General features: G+C 42.1%; 1 protein-coding gene and 1 long non-coding RNA gene across 4 annotated transcripts in view; one reads left to right on the top strand and one right to left on the bottom strand.

The window, feature by feature from the left end:
• Positions 1 to 26,627, top strand: part of SRGAP1 (SLIT-ROBO Rho GTPase activating protein 1) — a 252,847-nt gene that overhangs the window by 160,027 nt on the left and 66,193 nt on the right. For both annotated transcript variants that reach the window (XM_045033003.1, XM_045033011.1), the window contains exons 4-6: positions 924 to 986; positions 18,621 to 18,803; positions 19,284 to 19,412. In XM_045033003.1, the coding sequence (XP_044888938.1) occupies positions 924 to 986; positions 18,621 to 18,803; positions 19,284 to 19,412 (375 nt within the window). The remainder of the gene's footprint in view (positions 1 to 923; positions 987 to 18,620; positions 18,804 to 19,283; positions 19,413 to 26,627) is intronic.
• On the bottom strand, positions 17,187 to 26,341 carry LOC123378843. 2 transcript variants are annotated; one of them, XR_006582759.1, is made up of 3 exons: positions 26,207 to 26,340; positions 17,734 to 18,061; positions 17,187 to 17,429 (listed from the first exon to the last, which is right to left on the bottom strand). It is a non-coding gene; the product is annotated as an uncharacterized LOC123378843 (long non-coding RNA). The 2 variants fall into 2 exon arrangements; XR_006582758.1 differs by having other exon boundaries at positions 17,189 to 17,429; positions 17,734 to 18,058; positions 26,207 to 26,341.

The raw sequence follows: 26,627 nt of genomic DNA on the forward strand, positions 1-26,627 counted from the left end.
GATTGGTTTTCATTTGATTTTTAGGCTAAGTGTTGGTTATCAGTTTACTCACAAAAAGCAAAAATGTGTTGAGATCCCACACTGTAGTTTAGCTAGATGCTATGATAATAGGCACTAAAGGAAAAATATTACATAGGCAGTTTGCCAGAGTCTATGAATCTTTTACATAGTTGCTTTCCAAAGACTGCTGTACAATTGCCTGCAACTCTTGCACAGTTGCCACAATTTTCGTCTGACTGAACTGTTACATGGACAAATAACAAAGGAATCTATTTGAATGAGGCTCCAATTAAACTCTCCTGTTTTGACATACTTGCTTTCTTCACTAACCAGTGCCAAGTATTTCTCCTTTATGGGTCATAATGAATGCAAAGACTCAGTGCAGAAAAGTTAAACAAAGCTGTTTCAGCTCTCTGTTCTGTGGAAAATTATGCAGTTGGTTATCTGTTTCAAAGAGGAGCTACAATTACTGCTTGAATAAATATTTAGATAAAAGCAATAGTTGTATGTACTGAGAAACAAAGGCTACACTCGTGACAGAAATGGATAGGATATCCTAGAATGTTTCGTTCCAAGTGATTTATTATGTATGTGTATCATAACAGTTGTAAAACAGTATACAATTTTTAAAAAGCATTATAACATTAATTCTAAACTTTAGCCTTTGTGTTGGCACCTAATTTCCTGATACTTCATGGGAATCACACTCTTAAATCACTTCTGTATCTCCTATTAGAAAATTTCTCTCCAGCTGTTGTCCGTCTCTATATCATTGAATCATTAATTTTTAGTGTACTGGAATTCTGTCAAAGTGCCATCTTCACAATCTCTATTGTGCTAGCTTTCAAATATGAATGAATGATGAATGCAAATTTCTGTGGAGATTTAAGTGCCTCTTCGTAATAATTTCTTTTTAATTACAGGGCAAAGAGATTGCATTCCAGCTTCATGAAGATTTAATGAAAGTTCTAAATGAGCTTTATACGGTAAGCACATTTAGTTAGCTTCTGTTGCAAGAATTGTTTGTACAAATCGATTTCTGCACACTGTAAGTGTTCCTTTAGATGGCAACCATTGGTTCTGAAATTAGGAGTGGTGCTGCACCCCTTGGCTTAAAGTAATAATAACAAACACTAAATACATGGTTTCCATCAGGAGCACCCTCACTATAAAAATTGTTCCAGCACCTGTTATAGCAACTCGCACCAATAGAAATAGCACAGTATTTTTGTCCAGGCAATGTCCAACCGGTTGTTTTTCCTCTCAATGTGTTTAGCTGAGCTTTATACATTTCCTGAACTAGGTAAATATGCTTAGTGCAGTGCACACCTTATTTATCAGCTGAAATGTTCTGTCTTACATGCTCATTATAGTATTTCTCAATCATTCATAATTTTTTTAAGCATTGATCCTGGAAACACTTACATTGTAAGCATCAAGTAGTCCCACTGAAGTCATACCACTGTGCCATGGCTTCTAATGAATATTGAATTCTGTCACAGTATTATTGTTTAAGCATGGGTTTTGTTTTAAGTAAAGCTGTCAAGCGATTAAAAAAATTAATCGCAAATAATCACGCAATGTTAAACAATAATAGAATACCATTTATTTAAATATTTTGGATGTTTTCTGTATTTTCAAATATATTGATTTCAATTACAACACAAAATACAAACTGTAGTGTCACTTTTTTATTACAAATATTTACACTGTAAAAAACAAAAGAAATAGTATTTTTCAATTCACCTAACACAAGTACTGTAGTGCAATCTCTTTATCATGAAAGTTTAACTTACAAATGTAGATTTTTTTTGTTACATAACTGAATTCAAAAATAAAACAATGTAAAACTTCAGAGTCTACAAGTCCACTCAGTCCTACTTCTTGTTCAGCCAATCACTAAGACAAACAAGTTTGTTTACATTTACAGGAGATAATGCTGCCTGCTTCTTATTTACAGTGTCACCTGAAAGTGAGAACAGGCATTCGCATGGCACTTTTGTAGCTGGCGTTGTAAAGTAAAGATGTGGAGCATATTTTCAGAAGTCTTAAAAGAGCAACACTCCAATGTGGAAACTATAGAACCCAAACCACCAAAAAAGAAAATCAACCTTCTGCTGGTGGCATCTGCCTCATGATGATGAAAATGAACATGTCAGTCCGCTCTGCTTTGTATCATTATTAAACAGAACCCATCATCAGCTTTGACGTATTTCCCCTGGAACAGTGGTTGAAGCATGAAGGGACATATGAATCTTTAGGGCATCTGGCACATAAATACCTTGACGCCAGCTACAATAGTGCCATGTGAAAGCCTGTTTTCACTTTCAGATGACATTGTAAACAAGAAGTGGGCAGCATTATCTCCTGCAAATTGTAACCAAATTTGTTTTTCTGAGCGATTAGCTGAAGTATGACTGAGTGGACTTTAATGCAGGTTTTTTTACATATACAGCAGGAGTTAATTGTGGGAGGGGGAAGGAGGTTGGGGCACAGGATGGGGTGAGGTGGGCTCTGGGTGGCCCTTACCTCGGGGGGGCTCCCCGGAAGCAGCAACATCACTCCGCCTCCAGAGCTCCCATTGGCCGCAGTTCCCATTGGCTACGGAGCTGGCACTTGGGGTGGAGGCAGCGCACAGACTGCCTGCCACGTCTCCGCCTAGGAGCTGAGCTGGGGGATGTCACCACTTCTGGGGAGGCATGGAACCAGGTAGGGAGCCTGACAGCCCCGCCAACCCCCGTCATCTGCCCCAGGAACCCCCTTGAGCACCTGGGCTGTCCCCAGCCCAAGATTTAGTCAAGGATATATAGTTGAAGTCATAGACAGGTTACAGACCGTGAATTTTTGTTTACTGCCTGTGACCTGTCCATGACTTTTAATAAAAATACACGTGACTAAAATGTGGTCCTAGTCATGAGCATTAAAGAGCAATAAACAAAACCCATAAAATTATTGCAGCCTTTTCAGTGTGAAAAAAGTGAAGAGAAGCAGTTGAATTTGGTTGTTAGGTGAAAGGTGGACAGGTATTGAACTCTCTCTCCTTTGGTTTGTTCTCTTCCTTGCATTTTTTTTTAATGGAGTGATCAGTTTCCACTCATGCCGTTGTTAAAATTAAAATCTTTGAATGCTGACTGACATTCAGGTACCCCCATGCACCTCTGAATTCCCTGAATAAGGAGAAGGATTAAAGTTTTTAATCCACCGAAAATGGTGTATGAGGAAGATTTTATAACCTATAGCATAATTGATTATTTTATAAGAAAGGGTCATTAAAATTAAATGACTTTCCAGGTTTAAAAAGTTGCTGTGCTCAAAAATGGGTTAAAGACCATCAGAGAGGGGGAAAAAAGTGAACTAATTATTAGCTGAAATATCTAGTAACTGCCTCTTTGAGGAACAGGCACGGTCAGTGTAAATAAATTATGTTTTAGGATTTCTGTTGGTTGAGTTTCTCAGTAAGGACCATATCCTGTAAATAGATATGCTTGGGCACATCCCTGTACCTGTGCAGAACCCCATTGATTTCAGTCGGGCTCCACGTGGCCTCAGGCATCTGCCCAGGTGTGTCCATCTGCAGGACCTAACCCTTCACAGAGACTCCAGCTGGTAGGACCAGAAGCCGCCAAAGCAGGGAATTATCCTCCTTTAGACATTCCAGACAAACCTTTCTCTGTCCTATAGTGATTGGTTGTTTATTCCAACCCTTCCCCTCTCTCCTCAGTCTCCTCACATCAGCTTCACTCCACTCCTGCTCCACCTCCCCACCACCTGCATCCCCTGCCTTTCCTTTTCTTTCGATTTAGCTGACTCCTTCTAAGTAAACCCACCCAAAAGAAAACTAATCAAAATCATGGCACTAACATGATGTTTGCTGCCATCACACTATTCACTCTGCTTGTGTGTGCTAACCCTTTCCCCACCCTACATCAGTCTTGTCTATTTAGACAATAATGTCTCATTGTTTCCTTGCACTCCCCCATCTGTCTGTGTTCATCTGTTGTCTCTTATTTTATACTTAGATTGTAAGATCTCGGCTGCAACAACTTTTTTTTTGTTCTGTGTTTGTACAGCGCCTAGCACAATGGGGTCCTGGCACATGACTGGGGTTCCCTGGTGCTATGATAATACAAATAATAAATAATCATTAATATAATAATTCTAGCAAGCCTTAAATAACTTTTTAACTGCGAGTTATGTGTTGGAAAACTTTAATACTCTACCTGGTTACTTTAAGATCATTGGCTGGAAGCAAAATATTATTCCACATCCGAAGGAGAGTTATCTTTTGAATGACACAAGACAGTACCATCCACTCCAAACATTTTAGCGGGAGTTCAGGCAAGCCTGGCCACTCATACTTCCAGAATGCCCAAACTCTTTATACAGTACAACCTCATCTATCCCAAGGTTTTGTGGGACATTCAGAACTTGATAAATGGGTTCTGTTGACTGGGGCTTCTCTATGGGGATCCCAGCTGATTTTTGTTCAAAAATTTATAAATGGAATCTTTAAAATCTTTAGGTTTGATCTCGTGCAGATTGCTGAGTAACTGGTGCAGGAGTAGTTTTGGAAATAGTTCTATACCAGATGCTCTAAGCTTTCTGTATTAGTGAGGGAGCCAGAAACAAAAGACAATTTCAAAACTCTTCATTGGAAATCAAGTCTTGTACATCTTCCCAGGGAAGTCATTTTTAGCCTGTTCAAGGATGGCCCTCAGAGGACCTGATCTAAAGCCTGCTGTAGGCAATGGGAATATTTCAATGGTCTTTGTATTAACTCCTTAAAGTCAGTAGACAATGCTAAAGATTTAGAAAGAAGAAACTAGCTCAAGAGGAAAAATGGAAGAGAGGTCACAAAAGAATCCAAGCTATATGTCACCTCCTATCGAGTATAGAAAAGGCTTATAATTTTGAAAAATAGCTCTTTTTGCTCAAGGACATTTTAAGAATTTGAAAGTATGAGCCTATAATGAAACCCCAAACTCTGACCTTTGAGAGAGACTACAAAGTGATGTTGCTTCATGTTCAATATGACAGAGCTTAGAACTAAAAAACATGTAAATGAGATGAAATATCTCCAAAATTCAGGCACTCTCTGGAATACTAAAAACCTACTGACACTTTATGGAAAACAATCTTTTAGAGACCATTATGCTGATTTATACTTTCTCTGTTTCTCTTTCCCTGTTTTCATTACTATGGACGTCTCTATGAAAACAGGATATTTGTTGCTTAGGATTTCATCTGTTCCTGCTGTTTTCATAGTCACCCTCTATTCGTGATATAATTAGTGTTATGATGTGGTAAACAGGATTGAGGTAATAAACAGCAGGAACAGATGTTCCTGGCCTCCAGTGGATACCCAAAGAACCATGTTGATTTTGGGCATACATAGATTCTGAGTGCTGAGTCCCCGTTTTTCCCCCAGTGGGCAAGAAGAGCTTCCCCAGAGGAATGATCTGTTGAAAATCCCAAAAGGGAAACTTCAGTGTTTCTCTCCCATAAGCCCCTACTTGTGACTTCTTCTGTGGGAGCAGCCATCTGGCCCATTTTGTGTGAAATATTCTTGTACCTCGTACATGATATTGAAATTATTAGTACATACATACGTGTATTATTTCAAGACAAATGGTCTATGTGTATTAATTTATTTCAGTAATATAAGGACTCAAATTCCCACTGGTTTATGCGCTTGTTCTTATATTATGATTCAAAACATTCTGCAGAAAATAATCAAATATTTATAATATAATAGGTATATCTCCTATTATTATTATCTCCTAGAACTGGAAGGGACCTCGAAAGGTCATTGAGTTCAGCCCCCTGCCTTCACTAGCAGGACCAAGTACTGATTTTTGCCCCAGATCCCTAAGTGGCCCCCTCAAAGATTGAACTCACAACCCTGGGTTTAGCAGGCCAATGCTCAAACCACTGAGCTATCCCTCCCCCCTTCATGGTGAAATATTGCAAATTCAGTACATTAAAAGTGACAACCATTTTAATTATGTGTGTACTTCCCTTTTACTGTGCCAGTCAATCAGTGTTTTCATGTTTCCAGCACCCCACCTCAGCTGCTTCACCCCTCTCTCCAGTTCCACTCTCTACTGTTCCCTCAATCAATGTAGATTAGTAATTAGCACTCTGAGTTTCTTCACAAGTGTATAAACTGTTAGAGCTAAATATCAGATCTGTCACTGCTAATGAGACTAGAAAGGGGGGATATAATGTGTTCTGCAGAGGTAAATTCTGGGGCCTCAGAGACAGGCCTGGATGGTGTCAGTGTTTACCTCTGTAGATTGTGAGTGCTGCACTGGAACCTGAAGGATTGCCCCCATTAAGGTGTGTGTTTGTTAGATGAGGAGGGAATATATTTCCAACTTTTGCTGCTGTTTGTTTGGTTGGAGAGACCAGTTTTCATATATTCCCAGGCCAGAAGGGATCACTATGGTCATCTAATCTGGCCTCCTGTATAACACAGGCCACAGACTTCCCCCAAAATAATTCCTAAAGCAGAGCTTTTAGAAAAACATCCAGTCTGGATTTAAAAATAGTTAGGAATGGAGAATCCACCACAACCCTTGATGAATCGTTCCAGTGGTTAATTACCCTCACTGTTTAAAAAAAAAAAAAAAGTACACCTTCTTTCCTGTCTGAAATTATCTAGCTTCAGCTTCCAGCCATTGGATTGTGTTATACCTTTGTCTGCTAGACTGAAGAGTCCATTATTAAATATTTGTTCCCAGTGTAGATACTTACAGACTGTAATCAAGTCACCCCTTAAACTTCTCTTTCTGCAAGGGTGGGTTAATGAGGCAACAGAATATCAGTTTATACTGTAGAGCCTCTTTGCAACAGAAAAGGCTAGAGCTTTAAAAAAATAAACAAAACACTTCCAGGCAGGTGAAAACATAAAAAATCTTGGAATCTGTCATTTCCCACTAGCTCTGCCCATGCTTCATCAAAAGGCTGCAGACAATCCAGTATCCACAATCCATAGAGGTGCACACTCATAACTCCCAGGCCAGGCTTTTCAAGATCTGCCCAGATTCACCAAAATGAAGACACTTCTGTCAAGATGTTGTGCTAAATAGACATTGTAAGCAGAGGACAACTTCTGTTTATTGGGTCTCATACCCCCTATACCTTTTCTGCCCTCCATTTGACCCAGCAAAGTCTCTATTATCAGCAGAGTCATTGCCTGGATTCTCCAGCATCAAGGTTACTCTTTTGACACATGTCAAGCTGTCACTGAAATACTGAAGTCAAAAGAAATTTTTGTGCATCTTGCTGTTGAAAAGAGCATTAATTGAGAGCCTCTAATTGTGTGGGAGACATGACAGTGTACAGGGCCAAACTAAGTTGGCCCTGGTCTACACTACAAAGTTAGTTTGACGTAAGCCACCTTGCATCAACCCAGTTATTCATGTGTCAACACTTAACTTTGTCTCCCCGTGATGTAAGCTAACCATTATGCAAACACCATCTCTCCAAGTGGCATTGAACTGTGGTTGATGTACTGAGATCGACGCAGCGCGAATGTAGACACTACATTACCTGTGTTGACACAGCATTCTGACTTCCAGGAAATCGTCATGTTCTCGTTGGCTCTTCTTGCAGCTCTGCAAATACTGGAGGATTGTACATCCTGTGCTTGCAACGCTCATGACAACAGTGCAGAGCTATGCAGGCTCAATGCTTCTGTCAGAGATAGTGGACAGCGACAAGTCCCACATAGGTTTGGGAGATTTTAAAAATAGGCATGAAAATTATGGGATAGAGATGACATTATGGGATGGCAGCAAAGAATCCTGTGGCACCTTATAGACTAACAGACGTTTTGCAGCATGAGCTTTCGTGGGTGAATACCCACTTCTTCGGATGCAAGTGGTGGAAATTTCCTGGGGCAGGTATATATAAGCAAGCAAGAAGCAAGCTAGAGATAACGAGGTTAGATCAATCAGGGAGGATGAGGCCCTGTTCTAGCAGTTGAAGTGTGAAAACCAAGGGAGGAGAAACTGGTTCTGTAATTGGCAAGCCATTCACAGTCTTTGTTTAGTCCTGAGCTGATGGTGTCAAATTTGCAGATGAACTGGAGCTCAGCAGTTTCTCTTTGAAGTCTGGTCCTATTATGGGATGGAGAAAGTTGCATGATGGAAACATGACTCCGCAATCCCAGTCACCCCTCCAAGACTTCTGCCCCACCATACATTGCCAAAAACTTCCAAAAAAACAGTGTGCTGGATGGTAGCAAGTTGTACACTGGGATACTTACCTACCTACAGTGCACCTCACTGTGCATCGAAACAAGCACTGTGAAGAGCCAACAAAAGATGCCAACTGTGCATAGACACAAGCAATGTACTAACCGTCGTGGTTTAATGCCAGCATAACTTGCGTCGGCAAAAGTTTATAGTGTAGACATGCCCTAAAGCATAGGCACCTGTGGAACCTGTGTGCATCTATGGCTCATAGAGTCATATGATTACATCATATGCCACATCTACCATTAATTAAAGATGTGTTTAATCCACCACGTGGTCGTCTGCCTTCACAGAACCCATTGTGGATAAGTTTACCGGGTGAAAGATTTATGGTGGATGACATGCGGTGAGCTTAGGTGGTGAAATCTCCATCCTTTGAGGGTTTTAAGGCCTAGCCTTGACAAAGTCCTGGCTGGGATGATTTAGTTGGGGTTGGTCCTGCTTTGAGCAGGAGGTTGGACTAGATGGCCTCCTGAGGTCTCTTCCAACCCTAATTTTCTTCTATGATTCTTCTTCATGGTCCATAGAGAAAGCGAGAAATAATTATCTTATCTCGGACCCCACTCAATGTCAACCCAAGTTTGATTTTCCGCAAAGGCAACAGACCCTTCTGAACCGGTTTTGTACCAGACACGGAATTTGTGCTGCAGTGGAATTTCGGTGTCATTTTAGAGACAGTCTAGTATGTCAGTGTGGGCAGCCACAAACCCTGATACACATCGTTGAGGACTGCAAAATGACTAAACTTTCTGGAGGTCTTTGTGCATTAAATATCATTGATAAGAACGCTGTGGTTTGGCTTGACTGGATTGTATATGCCAAATAAATAAATCAGAGTATCAGCTTTCATTTAAACACAGTAAGTCCCTCTAGACCTTATGGTTGGGGAGACAATTTTGAAAAGATCACCAGCATGTAACTTATGCAGTGATGTCTGCCTGTGTCTGCAAACTGCCTGAAACAATAGCTTTAAGAGGTGTTAACTGCTTCATGTACCTCAATGGGCATTTGCTGCTCTAACTGAGAAACTGGGCCCTAGGAATGTGGCTGTGAGCCAAGGGCCTTGGATTGCCTTAATCCAGCCTTGGCCATATACAGTTTTAATAGATTCAGAGGGACTGAACTAAGTGGTAAGTAAACCGTGTTTAAACCTGGATTCAGAATGATCCTTTTGGTGCTTCTCCACTCCAATCAAGCCATTTGGCAGAAGTTAAGTGATAATAATGATAGACAATATCTGCTGTGTATATCAAAGACCAGGAATTTTTGAGGCAACCTAGAAATACATGTTGGTGTCCTCTACTCAGCTGACAAAACCTTCTGCCCTGACAATTTTCATAAGTAATACAAAAACCTGTGGTATGCTGAAGTCTGAAAATATGAGGACAGTGCAAAATAAAATGAATTTATTATTAAAATAAGTAACACAGGCTGCTGTACCAATTGTATATTTCATTGCCTTATGTAATTCATTTAAAATCTCCAGTGTTTAATTTTAAAGGAGGTTGCTACAGAATTTTCATTCTGCTGCACAGGAGTGCCACCAAATACAGTGATGTTACACAGAAGTTATGTCCAACTTATTGCAGAGTACTAGAGATTTGATAGATAGTGAGATCAGTAATGCCACGATGGCAGTAAAACGTCAGTGATATTTCCAGGCCTTGCATCAGAGTTTTGTTTGCAAGTGAGTAGGATTATGAAAATATCTAATATCCAGTCTACCAACAGTCTTCTGAACACAAGCGTGAGAAACCAAGGAAAATGGGAAATTAGTATAAGATTTTGCTTTATTTCTCAGGGGAAGTGCCAGCTGGCCAGATTAATGAATTACACACAAACTCAATTTCCAGTAAGAAATACTACTTTACTGGAGGCAGTTTTGAAATAAATCAAAGACAGTAATTTCAGCAACGATAAATTGGTGTTCTATTAAATGCCTATTGATGTGGACACAGCAGCAAAATGAGGACAGACACATGCATGGAATTAAGTGGCAGACCGTAACTTTAACACAGGGGAGGGGCACTTCCCACCCCTCACCCATACTTTTCTATACCAGCCATTTAATTGGTTCCAGTGCAGGACTTACCATAGAACCCATAAGGCGGGGTAGGCTCTCTTCAGCCCTACCCTGCAGGATGTGGTTCTTTGAGTCCTAGCACCCTCCCCCATCCCCGCAAGAGGGACCGAGGGTGCAGCAGGGTGAGGACCTCAGCCCACGAAGGCCAGAAGGTCTCATCCTGTCACATGAGCCCAAGGCCCAACACCAAAATCCCAGGTCTTTTACCTCTAGAAACTTTTTTTATTCTGTTAGCTGCACTGGAAACCAGCCACAGGGAGTGCCAGCAACAAGCTTGGTCACTCTCCACGCAGCTACGGCACCTGCTATCACACCACTTGCTCAACCCGTGCCTGCACATGCCGTAGCCGTACGTCAGCACCTCCGTCAGATGGATATACATCATCATCCCTGAAAACTTCTGGCCGATTGTAATGGATGTCCCCATGCAGTATCATGGAACCCCCTTTCTTCAGGAATATCTTGGTGACTCCATTATTTACTTTCTTTCTAATCTTGCCCACAAGGCTCGGTCTGCTCCTAGCCTTTTGCTGTCAGTGAGTGCAGAAGTGGTACAAGCTGATCCCACTGCATGCCTCTTCTGGATGCTGACAGCTTCAGCACTGAAGCCCAGCTGAGATCCGTCTGCTGTCCTGGCAGCATCTTGTGGCCCTCCTGCAATATAGGGTGCCCACAAATCCAAACATTGTGTACACTCTGGGTAGCTTCTAAAACAAACAAGCACATTCGCTGCCATCGTTTCCTTGATGCAGACATAAGTCCTGTAGCCCTTGATTTCTAGTGCTCTATTGCCTGCACCTAACGTGGGTCAAAACCCTCTGCAGCTACTGACATCGCTGCTCTGATTCTGAAAAATAACTATCAAATTTACCCCGGTGAAGACCACAGTAGTGCAAGGTGCTTTTCAGTCTGGTGCTGAATTGATACCTTGTCAGGAAGCTGCCATCACCACATGAAAACAACAGGGCTAGTTGCAGGCCCTGGATTTTAGTGAGACTCTTATCACCTTTACAGGGAACAAGTGCTCATCTGCACATTCCTTCAACACCACATAGGCCCCTCTTCTCCTCTGGTCTGTTTTTGAGTTCTGTAAGCACAAGAGTTGCATATCTGTTACATTTAACGCGCGCTGGGACCTGTCCACAGCGCCCATAGCCACCAGCTCACTCACTCTCAAAGCGCCAAAGGCGGCAACAATAAATGCCACCTTAAATAAAATGGCCTGCCTCCCACAGCTGCAGTCCCAGGCAGAGCCTTTGGAAACTCCAACAGGGTGGGTAACCTGTCATCAGTCTAGCACCCATCCCTCCAGGACCACCCTTCTAACAGTTTCCTTGCTATGAAATGCCTGCATGGGTCTGGGAAACCCGCCAACCTACTCCAGAAGGATAGGCCCACTAGCTGGCCAGAGATAGTGAAGGGAGCCTACCTGTGGTGGGTCAAAGGCACCACTTGTTGTGACCCCTGATGTGTGGGTATAGGCTACCCACAATGAAGCCCTTCGTGTGCCCTAAATTTCTCTAATTCTGAACGGCTTGCCTTATAAGTCCTCAGGTCCTCAAATCCTGGATAGAGAGTGAGAGAAACTAGTTCTGCTATCATGAGCCAAGATCCCAAAGTTGTTGGGGCATTGGCTGCAAGTCCCTGCTGGGTTTGTTCCTGTGTAACCTTTCTGCCAGGCCAAGTTGACAGCAGCAAGGGCCGGGTTCAGTACATAGGGGTTCCCTTTCAACAATACAATGCAAAACCGGCTCGAGCCCCCACCCAGTGACCTGGGAAAATTACACACACACACACCCCTGGGCGCCTCAAAGAGGCAATACTTCCCCTCTCTCAAGCACAGAGTCTCGGTGTAGCAAAAATCTTTAACAAGATGAGGTTTAACAACTCAGCATTAAATTGGGACAATACCACAACTAGGGTTCATTAACACAAAACCATGAATCAGAAGACCCACCCCCAAGCAGATGGGGCCATGTCCTTCTCTCTTCGATTCTTGAGTCCAGCAACCCAAAAGTTACTCCTCCCACAGTTTCTGTCCTTGGTCAGTGCAGCCCCCATAGAGTTCAGAAGTTCATCTGCAGAGTTTACCTCCCAGCCTGGGTGGAACGGGGGGCAGGTAAGGAGGGCACCTTATGTGCTCGTGTCGATGCCCGATTGCCACGCCTCTCCGTGGGGATCTGCTGCAGTCTTCACCCTGGGCTGCTCCTCTCTGCTAGCCACTCCTCTCCACTAGCCATCCTGCTAGCCGCTCAACAATATACTTAGCCCCCCAACACACACACTTAACACAGCTCTTAGTAACTTCAGCGCTTTAGTGATTTCAGCTGTTAGTAGGGGTGCCTCAGTGCTGGTGCACTACTAGTCCAAAGTAGGTCTAATGCTTAGACCTAGGTATCAGCAATTTCAGCTTTGCAGTATGTATCAAGACTCGTAATGGAGTCAAAATTAGCTCTGTTATTACACCATGAAGAGAGAAGGAATCAAAGTGCTGTTTGGGGTCCTCAGAAGGGGCCTATGCTACCAAATACAAACACCTGTCCCCCACTTTTTTCCAGTCACAGGGTTTTGGAACCCATGTGCCTTGCTTAGCGAGTGCTACTTAGTTGAGGGCGAGTCCCTCCATCAAATGCCAAGTACAGTTCTACTGTCCTTGATTCGCATAACCAGTATAACAACACTTTATTACTCCTGCCCCAATAACAAAGAGACTGGGGATCCCACAGCAGCCAAAGTGACCATATGGGCAAGCAGTCCCATCATGCTAGGCAGAGTGGGTGTGCCCATGCAAACAAGATCAGACCCTGAAGTCCTTTTCCACAGCTCACCACCAGTTGTCAGGGTAGAGCCCATTCTGACTCTGCTTACATCTGCAACTGGTCATCCTGAAAGCAAGAGAGCATCGGTAACACCATTATCCACTTCCAGGACATTTACTGAATGATAAAGGATGTTAAACCACCGACCGTGTGAAACAAAGGCCATCACCAGCCTCATTTATTGTCTTATATGACAGGGATAAATCATGCATGAAAATTGTGCAGCAAAGTCGTTAAATGAGCTACTAATGCAATAAAAATAAAGTATTCAAAAATTTAACAAATGGGGGGCGCCAAAGACGCTCTTCACCTGGGGCGCCATTTGGTCTAGGACTAGTCCTGGACACAGTTCCAGGGCTATACTATGTTGGGTCCCCCATGTGGCTCCCGGCCTCCCGGGGGAGTCATAATGGAATCCCTCCTGTAGCAGACAGAGCCCCCATGCCAAGGGAGGCAGAGGTACAACCTCTGCAGTGGGATAGACCCTCTGCCCCTGGGGAAAGGGGCCCCAGAATTTACCCAGAATTATCAGCCTTCCTCTGCAACTTGAGGACTGCTGTTGCTGCTGCTGGAAGCAGATGAGTAACCCTTTCTCTGCTGGAATGGAGCCAAAAGAGGTTCCGCATAGTCCCTGCGCTGGTCTAAATCCTGAGATCTGGGGAATGCTGGTCAATTAGCATCCCTCTCCCCTAGCTGGCTAAATGGGTGACAGAGGCTCCTGGGGGAGGAGCTACCTATTGTCCTCTAGCAAATGTCCCCCTTTCAGCACTGGCCCAATAAAGTTCCCCCACCCATTGATGCAGATGAGTAGCATTCTCATGATAAACAAGGGACGACTATTATGCAGTTTTATTATAAAATTAGATTTGTTCCTTCTCTCAGTGGATAATGCTAACATATGTTAACTTTCTAGTGTTACATCTTGGTGCTCTGGGCAGCTCTGATAGTTGAGGGATGGGAAGTTTTCAAGAAAAGAAGTTTAAATTTTTGAGCAAGACCTCAATCCACTACTATGAAAAATGCAGAGTGATGGGAACAATCCTATAACATGATAACAAAGAGAAAATGAAAAACAGCCTTTTCACAAGAAAACTTCCTTCTGTCTCCCCACAAAACTTAGATAGTATAAATTACTTTCTTACTGATGGATCTGCACAATTAATTTGTGCGTTTAACAAAAATAATTATTCAATTTGTCTGTAATATGCCCTTCACCATGATGCGTGAGTTCCATATGCCACCCTCAATCTGCATACTGAACTCTTATCAATGACATTGAGGCTTCCACACTAAAATCAAGGGTAGTATACAATCTATTTCTTTACAAATAGAACACTTGTAATTTGGTGCAGCATAACCCTTTCCAGACACTTTTAGGCTGACTTTGTTGTGGGTCAGAAATCCTTATTTTAAATCAGCTGATCTAGTGTAATGCTTCTATAACACCTGCTAAATTGGCAGAATTAAACTCATTTTATTTTATAGGAAGACTGATATTGCATTTAAAGATGTCTGTCAAATACAGAATAGGAGTACACCGTATCTGTCATGATGACAGCCTAGCATCTGTGAAATTATGACCTTGCTCTTCCTCTTCAATGAACACTTGATGGCAGATCAATAACCACTTTTGGGACTAATTAAAGTCACTGCAGTGACAGATACTCTGACAATATGGCCTATCAATTCAACAGTTTGTCAGGAAATTGAGAGGAGCATTGTACATTTCACTAGGATATTTGTTCCAAATAGATTGAGGGACCCAGTTTAGAACTCTTTGTACAAGAAAATCTCCCATTGACTTCTGTAGCTAAATTGGACCCTAAGAATTGCCACTGAAATATCTAAGTATTGATGAGCAAGATGGATAATGTATTACTGATTATTTTTTAAATTCTGTTTTTAATTTTAAAATGTTGCTGTTAGAGAGGAAATGCATCATAAATCTTATTGATCTTGTCTTTGCATTAACTTTGAATTTTCCAAATATATTGTGGGTTTGCACAAAAAGAGTAAAACATCTATATCTTTTTGAAATTGCTATTTCTTTAATAATATTTAGAAGTGAAGGTGTTTTTTTATCTTATAGGGAGGGCTTTTACTAAAGAAACAAAACAATAAGAAAATAAATGGTAGGATAATTTAATCAATCCAATAGAGAGACGAATTCTGATGGACAGCTTTAAAATTAATGGCTGTACTGAGAATTTGTTATTCATTTAAAGAGACACTGACTGGCAGTTTAGTTGCAAAATGTAGGGTGTTTTTACATTTTCATAACTTTTAAAAAATAAACATTAGGGTTTTTTTGTTTGGATTTCAATATTCATATGCAACATTTGCAAAATAAGCATTGCAACATTGCACTTCTGCATGAGAGCCAGACTACCAAAAAAATTAAACTAATTAGTCTGCTGAATTTAGAGTCTCTTCCATAAGCTTTCAGTTAAGCAGAAGGCTTGGACAAGACAGGTTTTTACCAATCTCTTCTATTATTTGACATTTTAGATCCTCTAGTGCAAAGAGAGCAAGAGAACATCCCGCAAAACATGGTAGACAATTAAGAAAAAGAGCAAACTGTGTAACTTCACCTGCAAACTTCATGTTGTCTTACTTGTGGGAACAACACCAAAAATGTTTGGGCCCAATCACTCCTCTAATCTCTTTCATTTTGTTCAAATATCTGTCTGCTGCCTCTGCAATTAAAGTGTTGCTGCTATTACTGATAAACACCCACTGGCAGAACCTGGTGAGGACTGTGCTTGTGAGCTCTCCAGAGAATTGCCTGAGAATGATGTAATAATAATGCATGAGATAGGAAGTGCCATCAACAAAACACACTATACATAAGCCAAATGCACAGAGTAAGGGCTGGTCTATATGCACTTTGTGCACTGATTTAATGACATCTGTTAGAAACTGATATAGTTAAAGTGGTATAACCTTCCAGTGAGGATGCAGACACATCAGATATGTTAATGTCAGTACTGATATAACTGCATCTGCACTAGGGCTGCACCAATTTAACTGTATTAATTTCTAAACCAATACGGTTCTCTCGGTGCAAACACTATATGTAGTCCAGCCCTTGGTATACTGCAAAAACAGACAAATGCAAATCTCTTTCAATTCTAGTAATCAAATGTTTCACATATAACAATAGCAGATACAACGTTTTCAGAGGGAAATGTGAATTTCAAATGGACTCTCTATTCCTCAGGAGACAGAGTCAAGGCCAGGCTGCAGGAGCGGGTGGAGTTGACAAAGATTTGCTTTTGAAGTAGTGTCTATTGGGATGCTGTGGATTCTGTAATCATTATGTGTAAGGAGAGGTTGAGATGGAAGGAGCTCTCTCCAGGGACATGAGGCTTGAGGGAATGGCACTCTAGCCTGGTCTTACTGGAGTCCTCCGAGAGAGCTAGTTCCTAGCAGTAGTGGCGCCTGTACTCCCTTAGTGCAGCTAGCTGGAATGTCACAGCTTCTGTTTCATGTGTAAACAGCTGGTGGGGAGTGTGAGAGACAGTTGTATCTCATCCACTAGACTGCAGGGGAGCTCTGGAAAATTGCTTCACATCTGAGTGCCTAGTTTGTTTGTAAAACAGCACTACTCAGGCTTAGCCACTTTTGTCAAGCGCCTTGAGGTCTGCAGCTGAAAAAGTGCTAAGTGTTGTTATGCCCTTTTTACTGGCAAAAAAACTGAGACAGAAAAACTAAATGACTTTCCTGTTTGGCCTGGATGGTGGACTAGGCCTTGGTTCTCATTCTGGGGCTGGCAAGCTTTTGCTGAAAAAATCTTATAGGCCTTCTATATAAAAAGTATCTTCTAAAGGCCACAACCCATATTTTTAATTTCCTTTTCATGTCATCGTTAATGGAATCTCGTCACTTGCTGTTCTTTTCGGTGTTTATTTTACAAAACAAAATTCTTGAAAAATTATGATCTGTTGTATTTTATCAGTTCTTTTATTTCAGAGAGAGAGAGAGAGAGAGAGTAATATGAATCCCTATGCATAGATTATTTCTTGCTGTTAGTAAGAATGCCAAATGTAATGGGTAAAACATAACATTCAGTTACATTTAAGCAATGTCCGATTGGGACTCCATAGGCCCGCATGGTGTTCCCAGCTCAACCACTGCCCTGGTGTATCTCTGTACCATCGTCTGTCTTGTCTGTTTAGATTGTAGGGTCTTTGAGGCAGGGAGTATCTCTTACTATGCATATGTATAGTGCATAGCGCAGTGCCGTGCTGTTCTGAGTGCATCCTGCTGTAATATAATAATATCCATTCCATATATTAGGTATTTTGGAATAGAAACTGTAACCCTATGTTTCCAAACGTATTCAAAAAGCAACTCATTTTGAAACGCTGTACAATTTTTTCTATGTTCATTAAGGAAGGAAGTGAACAGTCTGCTGTTTTATTTTCAATATAGATCACGTTTTAGTTCTATCAACATCTTAAGTGCTAAATAATTTAGTACTTACATACATTATGCACAATTAGAGTTCTCCAAACGCTTTTTGGTTTTTTTGCACAAAACATTAAAAATACATCTGTTCTACATTCACCTGAAATAGCATACAGCAGAGCAGGCTGCTGAGAATCTGTGCTAAGCCATGTTTCAGCTGTCAGATGAGACTAATTCACAATTGAGCCTATCCAGCTGGGAGTCATCCTCAATGTCTGCCAGCCTATGGAAGCTTCTTAGGCCTTGCTGACTATTCAGCTACAAAAGCTGCTTCTGTTCCAAGGGGGTATTTCATGGTAACTCCCCAAGGTAGTCTGTGTCTTCAGCACATCCCACCTACTGAAGCAGGAACAGCCAATTTACTTCCTGCTGGTGGACTCATCCGTGGAGAAGATCATCTGCATGGCCTGGCCCAAAGGTGATATCTGCTGGAAGAAGAGAGGAAATTATCATCTTGAGGATTCTATGTTTTGTTCTTTCCCCAAAACCAATATAGAAACCAAAAAACAGACAGGTGCATGCCCACTCTACTTTGCGTTGGTGGGTTTACTCCATTGCCGAAAAGTTTGTTCTGAGGTGCAAGTTACTTGCTTTTTTCCCCAGGGAAAAGGTGAGAGGGAAGTCAAACCTGCTTAAATTAGGACTAATTTTCCATCACCTTTCCTTATCCAGAGTAGTTAGAACAGTGCTTTGAAGATGCAAAGTGCAGTATAAATAGCAAACAGAACAATAGCAATCTAATGTCATGTACAGTCAACCTTGAAAGTAAGTCACATGAGCAAGGCATGCATGCCTGCTGCTAACTCTTGAGATTAAATTAAATGGAGCAGGAAGGAAAAATACAATCTAAACGCTGTTGGCAAAGATATTTATTCAAGACTTCATACGATTGTGTTTTTATTCAGGGGCCCTGTGATTTTTTTTTTTTATGAGAAGCTTTTTTATATCCATTGCCTCTTAACTCTTCTTTGACTGTCTCTTCCACAGGTCATGAAAACATACCACATGTATCATGCAGAGAGCATCAGTGCAGAAAGCAAGCTGAAGGAAGCAGAGAAGCAAGAAGAAAAACAGATTGGGAGGTCAGGAGACCCTGTCTTTCATATTCGACTAGAGGAGAGGCACCAGAGGAGGAGTTCTGTGAAGAAGATTGAGAAAATGAAGGAAAAAGTAAATAGGGTTTCATTAAAAGCTTGTTATCCTGCTTAATTTGAAGTAAATTTAGTTCAGTTCTGAGATTCCTTTGAAGCTGTAGCTTAGATGTATATGTTTCTACAGAATGGTTTTAGAGAGAGATTGTCCATTAAGGAAATATGTGGCATATGATGAGATTAATGTAATCTGTGGTAAACTAGAAGTAGCTAGTTAGATATATTAATGTTATAAACTAGTAGTAGTTTACAGAGAACTTGCAATTCAGAGATAGTGAGTGTTTTTACTCCCAGTAATTTCCTCATTACATGGCTTGTTCATAAATTACATTTTCTATTGATGGGGTTTTAAAATTGTGTTTCTGTTAAATGCATAGCAAAAATTGAAGTTTCTTTCTAGTTGATAGTAACAATTAATGCACACTTATCTATTTGGCTGCATGATAAAGTTGAGGCATTCAAACTTTCTCACTATATTAATATACAATTTCTTTCTCAGCGTCAAGCAAAATACTCTGAAAACAAGCTGAAATCTATTAAAGCCCGAAATGAGTACCTACTAACCCTTGAAGCAACCAACGCTTCTGTTTTCAAGTATTATATTCATGACCTTTCAGATTTAATTGATGTAAGTACTTGATGTTTATACCTATAGTCTGTTCAGGAATAATATGTAGTATTTTTTTCTGCTTTTCATCTTCCAAGAGAAAGTGTACAATGTTTAGTTACATTTGTCACTGATCATATAGTATATTGTTTACTATAATATTTCATAGTGTAACCAATAGGTTTTCCTTTTAGTTTTATATTTTACAAAAACAAATGCCGGTAGGAAGCTGAGTTCATGTCTTTAAAATTTAGTGGGCAATTTTTTTTCCCTAGGTGACTGGAGAAAACATGGCAATTATAGCACTAAACACAGAAATGGTTGGGCATTTCCACCTTCTGGTGGAAAATGTTTCTGGAACAAGAATGAAGAATTTTAATGCTGCAAGTTAAAAACTTTAAAATGTGGTTTTACTCTGTAAAGTGACCATATAAAAATGGTACCTTACTCAAAAAACCCTGTTCTTTATGTGTACTCAGAATCACTTTATGTTAATTTTAATGGCAAAAAAATACATTTTTACTGATTTTTAGTCCTGTTAGCACTACATGGCCAACAGAGCTACAATTGAGTATACTGGATCAACTCCACCTTGTGCATTATCAACACAAATGTTTGACGAGTTTCATTGAGCTACATCTCTACAAAGTCATTGAATGCAGTGGGGTTACAGGGGTGTAACTTATATCAGAATTTGGCCTGCGGAATCTGTAGGCAAGTGATGGAAGGAACCCAGCTTGACTCCAAGCCCAGGGTAAGGTTGTAGGCCTGGCATTTTAAAAAAATGTAAACTTATTGTATTAGATACAGAAAACTTTGAGACAGGAAGCATCAAATCACCATATATATAATCACTTTTCAGAATAGAACTATACTTTAAATGGCATATATATTCACAAATGTCATGCACTGATGTCAAGATGTTCTATACTGTAGGACAAGCTCGCTAGATTCTATGTTTTATAGCATGGGTTTATTGCAGACCTTGAAAAATGTACGTGGCACCGACTAGCCAAGGTGAAAAATACCCACTGCAATTTAATGGATTAGAATAGCTGTGTAGTTGTGTTTAATTATAACATTGTGAATCAACTTCCTTTTAATATATATTTTAAAATGTAACTTACATAATCTCTCTTGCTTTTGTTATTATTTATTTTCCTTCTGCCTTCACAATACCTTTTTCCTTTCTTTTTTGTAAGACATGGCATATCTTTTCTTGCTGTGTTTTCAATATCAGTTATTTCCTCTTTTCTCTTTTTCAGTATCCTCTTCTCTTCCTCTTTCTTTTACTCTGTTGCATGCTCTCTCTTCCCCTTTGTTTTGTCTCCCATTTCTACCAAAACCTCTCTCCTTCAGCACCCATATTTGTCTTTTCTGTCATTTTCCCCACCCACATCCATGCATCCACTCACCCCAATCCACCTCTTCATGCACTGAAAAATTTACTTGACTCCTAATAGTCAGAAGATTAAGCCAGAGGACTAATCTAAGATTAGAGGCTCCTCTATACAGGGGCAACACTTTAAGTGAGAAATCAAGCTCTCCCAGACTGTTAGATTGCTGTCCCTGGACCCTGTTTGGGGGCTCCATTTTTGTAGCCTCTAGCTCAGGGGTAGGCAACCTATGGCATGCATGCTGAAAGCGGCACACGAGCTGATTTTCAGTGGCACTCACAGTGCCCAGGTCCTGGCCACCGCTCTGGGGGGCTCTGCATTTTAATTTAATTTTAAATTAAACTTCTTAAACATTTTAAAAACCTTATTTACTTTACATACAACAATAGTTTAGTTATATATTATAGACTAATAGAAAGAGACCTTCTAAAACCGTTAAAATGTATTACTGGTACGCGAAACCTTAAATTAGAGTGAATAAATGAAGACTCAGCACAGCACTTCTGAAAGGTTGCCGACCCCTGCTCTAGTTAGTAGGTGTCTGACAAAGGTACACCCCATTTATCTGCTGGAAGGAAGGAAGGAAGATATTTTCTCTGTTTTTCCACCACCACCACTACAGAGCCTCCTTTGCAAGGGCACTGTTGATGTCTCTGCTAATCATCCCCTTCTCTGGCCTCTGTTTTTGAGTCATCCTCCCCAGAGAATAGCTCCAGTACCCGTTTCCAGTTTTGGAAAGAACTTTCTCAAGCTGCAGATTGGACAATTGACCTGATTCTGTCAATTTCACTGATGTCCACAGAGTTTTCAATAGCAGGAGTGAAAACTGACCAGACCAAACAGTTTTCACTGACCTGGAGGAAAGATACTGCCAGAAGCAGAAGCACTGAAGCTGTTTGTCTACAGATTTACAAAGACATCACCACATTGACTAACATTTGAGGTTCATGTTTCAAAAGCTATTGGCACAATCATAAAGACTGGATTTTTTAATGTCAGAAAACTTAAAATCAACAGAATTTAGTGGCATTTGCATGGAAAAGATACCTATTCATAACGGATGAGTAGCTTTTCAAGCCATGGGTTAATATATGCCATAACCATTTTAAATAGGCAAAATTGTTTTAAATATGACCATTCCTTAAAGAATTTAAATGAAGGATTTGATTTTGGACACCATCTATACCATTGATTTATGGGTCTCAGCTATAATTATGTGTAACTGGAAATTGGTTCAGAGCCATATTCAGAAGTTGTTTAGACATGAATGTCTGAAAGACACTTCATTTAATCAGAATATTGTCTATGTAAGAAGTCAGTGTAGATTTTTTAAGTGTTTACTATTTCACAAAGGGAAACAGTGTTGTGTAAATGGAAAAGTTCTCACAAGGTTTTTGGTTCACAATCACAATATGAAACATGCTTCCCACATGTTACAGTGAATTTAAGAAATCTCATGCTGTAAAAATATTAATGCAGTGTTACAGTCCTGACTTAAATTTACAAAAGTGAGGAAATTCAGTGTTTTAGTTGCTTCTTCGCTCTCTGTCTTCTCTACCTTGTCGTCACTGCCCTCCCTCCTATGCACCCTTGCATGTACACATTATGAAGTCAATTCTCCAATGCATCTAAGTGCTGATCATACAGGAGGGATTGGGGGTGGGATGGAGCTGCTTACACTGCCTGAGTTGTGCAAAAAGGACCAGAGTAATGTGGAATCTAGTCCCATGTTGGGGAGTATGTATTTGTAGCAACGCAATGACTCACCGGCGCGGCACCTCCTGCTGGTCGTCCTGGGAATTAGCTCTCCAGCTCCGGAGTGCCCTTCACTGGCCGATGTCCTGATTGCCTCAGGCCCCCGTGTCCCTCTTGGACCCCGGTGCCCCTTAACCCCCCTCAAAATCCCCACCCCTGGGGGTAGGGAGAACTCTTGGCCTGGGCTCCCCAGAGCTCCTCCTCCAGGGCCGCCCCTCCTGGGCCGCACGCTTCCTCTGACACTTCCCAGCCTCAGGCCATCTCCCGGGAGTGTGCCTCTGCCTTCCGGCGGGCCAGCTCCACGGCCTCCAGCCACGCCCATAGGTCTGCGTCCCCCTGACCCTCCACTTGCAGGGTCTGGGTCCCGGTCTCTTGCTGGACCCACTTGCTTTCTGTCCCTTGGCTGAAGACCTGCCTGGTGACAGTCTGGGTCCCGACCTCCCACAGGGTCCCCTCCATCCCGGTTGTTTCCTTCACCACCTCCTCCTGTTTTAGCCCTTCTGGGCCCACAGGCACCTCCTTCGGCCGCCCCTCAGTTCCATGAGGGGGCAGTGCTTCCTAATGTGGCCTGGTATCTGGCAGCTCCAGCAGGCTCCCTGCCTTCTTGCTGCCCTGGGCCTCTCGTGGTCCATCTGGGGTCCCGCCCTCTCGCTGGGACTGACCCCGACCCTCCGCGTTGGGCCTTGGCACGTCCACTGCATGTGGCCTCATTGCTTACAGGCTCAACATGTCGGCAGCCGCCTGGGTTCCTTCACCCAATGGACTGTCATAGGGACTCGCCCCTGTTCCTCCTGTGGGTGAGGTGCCCTGCCCCCATCCCAGTAGGGACAGTCCCATCTTACATGTCCATTCCGCCCACAGGCGTAGCAAGTCCGGCGCTCTGCCACAGGCCTCCTGGCACTCAGCTTCTCATGCCCTTCTCCCTATTTCCTCTGAAACTCCTGTCGGAGGAGTTGTACCAGGGCCCGCTGTTCCTCTGCCAGCTGGCCCAGTTGTTCATGGAGGGCCCACTGCACCTCCCATATTCTCTTTTGGGCCTCCCGGATCCCCTGCAGGTCATCTGCCCCTTTCCGCCGGGACACTGACACCAAGGCCCAACCAGGGATGGCACCTGGGGTCCCCGCATAGAAAATCCCAGTGCATCCAGGATCCATGTTTCCTGCTGTCTGGGCAATAGTCCCACAGTCGTTGCCCTGCCCCTTATATCGGGGATGGACTGCCTATGCCTGCATTCTCCACCACCTTGTAGCAATGTGACGACTCATCAGCACGGCGACTCCTGCTAGTCATCCTGGGAATTAACTCTCCAGCTCCAGATCGCCCTCTGCTGGCCGATGTCCCTCTTGCCTCAGGCCCCTGTGTCCCTCCCGGACCCTGGTTCGCCTTTACCTTGGGTGCTTCCCCCTGGCAGTACCCCCGCAGTGTCTGGGTCTCCCATACCAGAGGAACCCCCAACCCTCTACCCCCACCTCACCTCAGTGGCTACTGCCAGTCACCATCTAGCCCCTGCTCACTGTAGCAGACTGCAGTCTATACCACTCATCGGCAAGGGAGGTTTGGACCTGCTGCCTCTGCATACCCTGGGCTGCACCTCTGTAACCCCAGTACCCTTCCCAGCCTTTACCAAGGCCTGCAGCCTGGGGGTTTTCCAGCCTTGAGCTCCCCAGCTCCTCTGGCCTTTCCCCAGCCCTGCTCCAATCTAGGTACCCTGCTGCGCTCCCAAGTAGCCAGGCCCATCTCTCTCCACAGCTAGAGAGAGACTCTCACCTAGCTCCTGGCCCACAGCCTTTTATAAGGCCAGCTGTGGCCTGACTGAGGCATGGCCCCAGCTGTGGCTGCCTTCCCCATCAGCCTAGCCTTCTGGCTCCCCAGGGTAGCCCTTTCCCAGGGCTGTTTTAACCCCTTCAGGGCCGGAGCGGGTAACCACCCCACTACAGTATTCAATACATAATACTGAGTAGCAACCCATGCCACTGGATACATATATCTTGCAGTGATGACTTAGCTATGTGCAGGTGTACAATGAACTATTTTGTATACTGATTGTAGTAAATTATCTAATTATGCAAATAAATTAGCACAGACGAGGTATTCTGTCAGGTTGGCCTACCACATGTACATATTTCTGCATTTGAAAAGATCTACAAAGTAAATAATTTCTTTTGGGAGTATTGCAACAGAATGAACAGGGTTAAATTTTTCAAGTAACAGTTCATAGTGTTTATAGGACCCTAAAATGTAATACAACTTGATTTTGGCAAATTCATACGGATGATCCTAAATTGTACCTCTTTAACTGAACCCTGAACTCAATTTGAACTCTTCAATTCATTCATTTCATTAACAAAGCTTAGTGCTTCTTTCTTAAAATGCTGCTGTGCAGTTAATAATCTTATTAAGCCTCCTTAAGAAAAGCCAGATAAAAATGTACCTTGAGTCTTAACGTTTGTTTTGGGGAGCATTTTATGAAATAAGTTTTGAGGCCAACCTTGGTAAAAGGATGAGGATAAAAATTATTTAATATGTACAACTGTTTCTATTTACTTTTTATTCAAGCAGAGGAATTTGGATGTCTCTTAAATAGATTATTTCCCTCCTATTGGACCTCCTGTAGATCTACTTCATATGCAGGAAAGAGTGTACATTTGACTTGTATTGTGTGGAAAAACTGGAAAAGAAATGTTTTTCAGCTAGGCTGAGCAAGCTTCATTTGGTTTGTGGGGATGTTTCTTAAAACTAGAGATCTCTGAGCAGCAGTACAGTACACACCCCTGTTAATCTGAGTGCTTGTACTAACATCTTTCCATATGGTTCATATCATTGTTCAGTTATTTGAAGATTGCTATGCCATTCAGATTACAAGATTTGTCTGTTTGTAATAGGAAGGTATGAGCCCTTTTTTAGACATTTCAAGCACCCACATAATCGAGCGGTAAATGCTGAAGAAACAGCTATGGAATGTAGGCCATGATTACAGGGTGAGGGGCTCTATCCTGGGAAGCAGTGACTCTGAAAAAGATTTTTGGATTGTAGTGCATAGTCAGCTGAACTTGAGCTCCCAGAGTGACACTGTGGCCAAAAGAGCTAATGCAATCCTGGGAAGCATAAACAGGGGAATCTCAAGTATGTGTAGGAAGATTATTTTATCTCTGGATTTGGCACTGGTTGGGCACTGCTGTAATACTGTGTCCAATTCTGGTGCCCACAATTCAAGAAAGATGTTTATAAATTGGAGAGCGTTCACAGAAGAGCCATGAAAACAATTGAAGGACTTGAAAACCTGTCGGATAGTGATAGACTCAAGGAACCTAATCTATTTAGCTTAACAAAGAGAAAGTTAGGGACTGACTTGATTACAGTCTATAACTACCTACGTGGAGAACAAATATTTAATAATATTTGCTCTTCAAACTTGCAGAGAAAGGTATAACAGGATCCAGTGGCTGGAATTAGAAGCTAAACACATTCAGACAATTTTTAAATCAAGATTGAATGTTTTTCTAGAAGCTCTGCTCTAGGGGCTATTTTGAGCAAGTTCTTTGGCCTATGTTATACATGAGGTCAGCCTAGATGATCACAATAGTCCCTTCTAGCCTTAGAATCTATGAAAACCAGTTTAAATGTTCCTTTAACATGCCTTTCCCTCAGTTGCACCCCACTCACAGCTTATCTGTGGTCAGCAAAGTATCAGAGTACCGGGGTGCATTCAGGTGGGTTCTGGAGGTGACCGAGTGACACCTCGGCTTCAGCTTGCCGCTGCTGTTTCTACTGCTGCTGTTGCTCACCGCTGCTGCTTCTCTTCACTGTGATGTCGTGTTCTGAGGTTCCACCATATAACCCAGCTCCTGGTGATTTCATTGGGTAGAGAGGAACTCGCTGCTGCTGCCTGCCTGTTCTGCGTGGTGTTTCACCACAACACTGTCCCCACACCAGGACTAAGCCCCCTAGACCAGTTTATTAGTTTGATTTCAGTTCTAGAGATCATTGAGAGGAAACAAGGACTCTCAATTGAATCCAATCAGCTCTGTCTTTAAACACTGGAGGGGAAAGGTCAAATGATAGCTACGACCCTTTAAACAGAGTC

The sequence above is a fragment of the Mauremys mutica genome, chromosome 1 (genome assembly GCF_020497125.1).
Source record: "Mauremys mutica isolate MM-2020 ecotype Southern chromosome 1, ASM2049712v1, whole genome shotgun sequence".
NCBI lineage: Eukaryota > Metazoa > Chordata > Testudines > Geoemydidae > Mauremys > Mauremys mutica.